Raw genomic sequence first — 6,131 nt, forward strand, 5'->3', positions numbered from 1 at the left:
TCTAGGGAATGTTGAATCAACGTAGGGAACGGGGATTATTTTTTGTAGTTGTGATTAACTAACTAAATTGGGTTAGGTTAAAATATGGATAAACAAAGTATAAAACAATTTTGCTTTGAAAACTTTAAAAACTAAATCCACTGACAAAACAGATAAAATTACAAAACCTTACCCTGTGTGTATTTTAAACATATATTTATAGATGTACATAGATTGTAGATTGGTATGTTCCAAAAATTAATTGCAAAAGTTTATGCCGTGTACCACCTATGTTTAATAATAAATTGGTAATTTTCTAATAAAAGAAGACACCCAGAAATTATATAAAAGTAGTTTTTAAAAAATCTTGATTTTTGGATAGTGACATTGTTAGATTAATTACCCACCCTTCATTTCTGTTTTATAAAGTGCAACAATTGCAGAAGTTTTAATTATTTTAAAGGTATTATAAACTTTCAATAAACTAATTAGATATAACTTTTGTTATATGTTTTATTTGGAAAGTTTTAAAAATACTGTATGTAATAATAGTAACTTTGAAGTGATATACCGATAGGTACTTAATAAACATTTTATAAATAATGATGGATAATCCAGAAATATTCAAGGAACGACGACCGTATTGGAGGATTGTTCTTATGAGTAATGAATACTTGCGATACGCATAATGGCAGTGTGGTTAGCTGGTTGTGCAATTCATACACGACCACTAACCATACTACCCTTGTGATTGTCGTAAAATCGTCAAGGAAGAAAAACGAAGAAAAATAATATCCGATTTCGTTTATATAACTTATTAAGTCTTAAATATGTCTAACAAGTAACATTAGCAAATTACTTTAATAATTTTTTCACTACGTTCGTGTTGTCTATTGCTGGTCCTAACCAATTAAACAAAACCATTCTTTGATTAAAGCTGGGTTAGGTTAGGCTCATAAGGTTACAATGGGAAAAGAACAACGACGATGTGATTGTTGTCGTAAAATGTCATTTAATTTGTTTACAGCAATATGGGCTTTGATGTAGACTTTGTAGTACATTCACATTGTTTGTAACCTTGACCAGAACCTATTGAATCTTTCCGAATAAGGTTGGTTTAATAATCACAACTTCAATCAATTTGAACTCCTTAAATTTTGTCGACCGTATAAAATTTCCTGATAACCAAGTACCTACTTACAACGCCATGTTTTATACAAATTAAATTTTTTTCTACCTTTTCTATTACTGCTCCAGTATTACGATTGCCATTATTCATTGTACACTAGAAGTTCACAGAAAACGTTAAGTTTTTTTTATTCCTATTTACACTTTCCACGCCGTAAAACAAACCGTCATCAATAATCGCAATAATTATTATACGATAAACATAACCTCAATTTAAAACCCAGCTCATGTGCTTTATTTGCATGGTTGCCTATATCATGTTTCCGGTAAAACTGTATTCCCTAATACAGGTTGTATTAAGACAAGATTTTGCTTAATACATGAAATCGACATGTCCTTTGCTTTAATTAATCAATTAGGTAAATTTTTTCGCGCAATAGTCAGTTACACGAATTTAGCGTAACATGTATAACTTCTATTAATTTTCAATCACCTTGAAACCCTGATATTGTATTCTTTTGTTCTTACAAACCCTAAGGGATTGTTTTATGTATATCAATTGCTAATCTCCTATCACTTATGTATATATTGTTGTTATGTATGTAACTGTCCACAGATAGATCTAGACAGTACTTATTAAACCACAAATGACTTTTTTAATTTAATCAAAAAACATCAAGACATGAGTAATAACGATGAGGTAATGTGTGCATTGCTAATATTTACTTTTACCATAGGTTGGTCTATGTATATCAGGATGTCCAGAGAAATTGCTGTGTAATAAAAATTGTTTATCTAGGTATATTGTAGGTACCTATTTAACAAACAATTTATGTCTGACAGTAAATGAGCGCATTATACGTTTAAATGTAATTATAAAACTTTATCCATATCTTCCCCCTTCTTCACAATGAATAAAGAATCAGAGCTTTATTAAAGACAATAAATTAACACGAAACGTCGATTTGTTGCTTTTGCAGTAATGTATAAATGTTTATTAGCTCTGATTCCTCATTTATTATAAATTACATTTATAAAATTGTAGCATTCCCTTACTGCAGCGAGTGTTATATAATAATGTCTATTTGTAATCGTCGCAGGTCAGTTTCGTATTTCTTCAAATAATATTTTTACCGATTTATAAATAAACAGAAAAGAAACTCACCCCCTTGTAGACAAGAACCTGTTCACTGCGGACACGTGTTACGCACACTTCTATTGTCAACAAGAGACTGCCTCGTGCTAACAATGCCCATAGGGTAGTCCTCTGGTTTATCTACTCCTTTACCATAGGTTCCATTTCTACCTTAACCTATTTGTGTATGTAGGTACTACATAAAATTAATTAACTGTATTCATATTTTTTTATTGCCTAATAAAAATCAAAATCCCTATAAAACAATTTCCTCTAACTCTTACTCTTATACTGATTATCTAATCATGAACCATAGAGAAAATAGGATGGGTTGGGACACCCTGTACATATTGTTTTCGAAGTTTTTTATTAGTTATTAGTCCTTATCCGATTCTTTGTCTTTTTTTTCCTGTACAAATGTAATGAACAACGTAGCGCCTAACGAAGTTTGCATAAACAAATATTGAACTTTTTACATTATTTGATGAGGAACTACTAATCATAAGAACAAGTTACTGACTTCTACGAATAACCGAATTGGTAAAATATCATCTAAACCGGTTTTTATTAATAATTCATGCGATTTTTTTTATTGAAACATGATCCGAAGATAGTAACACCTTTGAGGTACATAAAATGTCCAAGGTTAATCTTATACTATGTTAATATGAAAACGTAATAATTATTGCACCTTTTTACCTAACCAACAACCTCTTGCATAATTATTTCATTTTGTTATTTATATTTTNAAAAAATAACTGTTAACATTACAAGATTTCAGCATTATTTATGAAAATGAAGGGCTACAATATCGGAATAATGAATCTTTGTCGGAATTTCGATTTTAAATTTTCTGAAATTAACGAGGAAGTCAATATGTACTTGTATAAAGTCAATGAAAAAAGGGAAATTTCTATAACCGAACATAATCAAATTTCTTTAGGCAAAGAGATCGTCGATAGAAGACGAATGGAACAACATATGAAAAAAGAATGCGAACAGAACATGGAAAGGTCCTTTTCTTCATATTTATTTTATGTACTTAGAAAATGAATTGTACATTACTTTCAGATTTATTAATTTTATGAGAGAAAATTTAAAATCCACAGAAGATACCAACAATGAATCAAAACGATTACTGATAGCTTCAAGACTTTTACAGGCAATGATCACTTTATGCCCCCATTTGAAGAATTGTTGCACAATTGATAATAATAGCAATTTATGGACTACCATTTGCGATAAATTCAATCAAAATAGTTTAGAACATTTACAATTGTGGGTTGATATTGCCACACACCAAAACAAAGTGACAATAGATTCGTTATTGGATATTTCAAATGTTTACAGCATGCTGGGTGTGTTACCAGTGCGTAATTGTTTCATTTAATTAAAAAATTTAATAACTATATAATATCTTATAAAATATTCGAATTTTCTAGAAATGGGAAACGGTCGAAATAGAAGGCGAATCCGAGGAAACTGTTGTCAAATCTCAAATTAAAGTACCCTCTAGGCCTAGTATAGCTCTCGAAAAGATTTTTAGTAAAATAGGGGAAACATTAAACCTTCTGTTACCGTACACGTTGCCTAAAGAAATTCACGTTTTATATTTAGAAAAGAATCTGCTTACAATTCTTGATTGTTACGAAAGACTCGCGTTAGAAGACTTAAACCAAATACAAGCACTCCAATTTCTTTTCGACGTTAAATATCTAACAACTTTCAGTATTCCAAAAGAAAACGCGAATTTACATCATTTATCGCAAATGATCTGCGATAAACTGAGGTCGAAAGTTGATCCTTTTGACTTAGATGTTCTCTACAAGCCCTTGCTAAACAACGTCAAGTACAGTGTTCTACAAACGCAAGTATGTATCATTAAAAATTTATAAAAAGGATATAATTGGTTGCAGTATACACTGTAAACTATAAAACTTTTTGAAAAGAGTATCCCATCTGCAAATTCTATATCATATTAAAATGTACATAATCTGTTAATACCGTTTTATATTAAATGAAGTCAGAAACTTCCAATCTTTCATATTTGTAACTAAAAAAAACAAACACCTAATTTTTGTTTTTATTTTCCAGGTGATTTTTGGATGTTTATTACCAAGTGCCGAACATTTAGCGAACATTGGAACGGGTGAAAAGCGGGAACAAGAAAATGAACCATCGATAATAACATTCAGCGTCCCATCGGGTACTGTATGGTTCCCCTTGTTACCCGTTACAGCGCCCGCACAAAAGGTTCTCGCATCTACCGGTGCACAAACTCAAAAACAGAAAGTAAATGCTACGAAAATAAATCGGTTTTAAGAACCATTGTAATTTTTTATTGTTTTTTTTTAGAGCGTACCTAAACCAAGCACTTCATTTGCTTCAGTAAATGATTATAAGTTATTTTAAATGATATATAAGTAATATAGTATCAAATTTTTAAAAAACTGCGCACGAAAGTGGAATTTCTTTATTCAAAACTGCACAACACATATTGGATAATTCGACGTTAGATGGCGCATGATTATGGTCTTATAGATCTAGAGAACAAATGCATGCTATACACTATGAAGTCCATAGACAATACTTCACAAATTATCTATGCTTCACAAACATAACCTGTAATTGATAATATTAATTTGCACAACATAATGTAGTGTTTTCAAATATTGTAGTTTGTTTCAATTAGTTAACTACATATTATCTAAATACACCGAAAATGGCGAAGATAAGTAATGATTTGATTAATTTGGACATTGAAAAATTATGTCAGGAACGCAGTGTTCAGGAATTGCAGGAAGTTGTTAAAGCCCTAGACTTTGAAATAGAAAATAGGAGATCAGATTTGCGAAAAGTTGTGGGTGATAAATATAAAGATATATTAACTGCATCAGAAGTGATTAACGTTATGAAAGTCACTTCTAAACAAGTTGTTGACAGCATTGACAAAATAATACACAACTGTGAAGAGCTGCTAGAAAAAAAACAATTAAATAATTATACTTTGCCTGGAAAGTTGGAGAGGTATTGAACTAATAACATGGCCTTTAGTTGATTAAAATATCATCTATTTTAGTAAAGCAACAGAAGAACGAGCTATTCTAGTTCAAATTATGCTATTAATGGTTTTAAAAAATCAAATTTGGTTATCATTAGAAAATAGTAACTGTAATCTTGCTGCTCAGCTGTATTTACTTGGTCAACATGTTCATACAGGTATGTTATAAATCACAAAACAAATACAGAATCAATAATTTAAGCTTAATTACAGGTCTTAAGCTTTTAAAAGAGGATGTTATACACCGATTGCCAATAGTTAAAAGCCTTAAGTCAGACATTGATGTCATAAGAGATAGGATTTTTAAAAGGATTAAAGATAAGTTTCAATCAATAAAAATAAATTCTGAGGTAAATTAACTTATATGTATGTAGCATATTGGGGAATTCGATTTGTGGTTTTAGGAAGCAAGTTCGTTTTTAGTTGCAATGATACTTTTGGAAAATCAGGACATCACTCAACTACTTAGTAACTTTTTAGAGTTTAGAAAATCTGCCTTGAAAACCGTAATTAACAGTTCTTATGATACCACAAGAACTCAAGTTATAGCAATGATGCAATGCCTTCTAGCAACCGTCCTCATTGTCTTTGACAATTTTTTAGGTAATTAAAATTCTGCTGGAACATTTAAGAATAATTTTATTTTAAATATGTGAATTTCTTTTTACGACAAATAGAGACAAAAAATGGGCCAGGATTATTGCAAAAAAATTTAGAAGAAATTATATTAGACAGTTCCCCGTATACAATATCCAAAGTAGAATTACCTCAGACATGTTTGATAGAATTTACACCAGATATAATAAAACATTTCAGGTAAAATATTTG

The 6,131-nt window shown here is 30.3% G+C and overlaps 2 protein-coding genes across 2 annotated transcripts in view; both read left to right on the top strand.

Moving 5' to 3' along the window:
• The first annotated feature begins 3,001 nt into the window (after positions 1-3,001).
• On the top strand, positions 3,002-4,654 carry LOC108738053 (conserved oligomeric Golgi complex subunit 1-like). Its single transcript, XM_018471279.2, has 5 exons — positions 3,002-3,255; positions 3,314-3,611; positions 3,685-4,113; positions 4,337-4,534; positions 4,598-4,654. Exons 1-5 carry the CDS (start codon positions 3,032-3,034, stop codon positions 4,652-4,654), a joined length of 1,206 nt encoding a protein of 401 aa, XP_018326781.2. The 5' UTR covers positions 3,002-3,031.
• Positions 4,655-4,774: 120 nt separating this feature from the next.
• The window catches only part of LOC108738060 (conserved oligomeric Golgi complex subunit 1-like), an 8,085-nt gene continuing 6,728 nt past the window's right edge, over positions 4,775-6,131 (top strand). Inside the window, exons 1-5 of the mRNA XM_025977619.1 lie at positions 4,775-5,269; positions 5,322-5,461; positions 5,517-5,653; positions 5,708-5,906; positions 5,981-6,120. Coding sequence (XP_025833404.1) covers positions 4,965-5,269; positions 5,322-5,461; positions 5,517-5,653; positions 5,708-5,906; positions 5,981-6,120 — 921 coding nt within the window. The 5' untranslated portion in view covers positions 4,775-4,964. The remainder of the gene's footprint in view (positions 5,270-5,321; positions 5,462-5,516; positions 5,654-5,707; positions 5,907-5,980; positions 6,121-6,131) is intronic.

This window comes from Agrilus planipennis, unplaced genomic scaffold (assembly GCF_000699045.2).
Source record: "Agrilus planipennis isolate EAB-ADULT unplaced genomic scaffold, Apla_2.0 scaffold25, whole genome shotgun sequence".
Classification (NCBI taxonomy): Eukaryota; Metazoa; Arthropoda; class Insecta; order Coleoptera; family Buprestidae; genus Agrilus; species Agrilus planipennis.

Coding starts and splice junctions, on each gene's coding strand:
- LOC108738053 (XM_018471279.2), top strand. CDS start 3,032: ATGAAAATGAAGGGCTACAATATCGGAATAATGAATCTTTGTCGGAAT. Junction 4,114..4,336: donor ACAGTGTTCTACAAACGCAA/GTATGTATCATT, acceptor TTTATTTTCCAG/GTGATTTTTGGATGTTTATT. Junction 4,535..4,597: donor CACAAACTCAAAAACAGAAA/GTAAATGCTACG, acceptor GTTTTTTTTTAG/AGCGTACCTAAACCAAGCAC.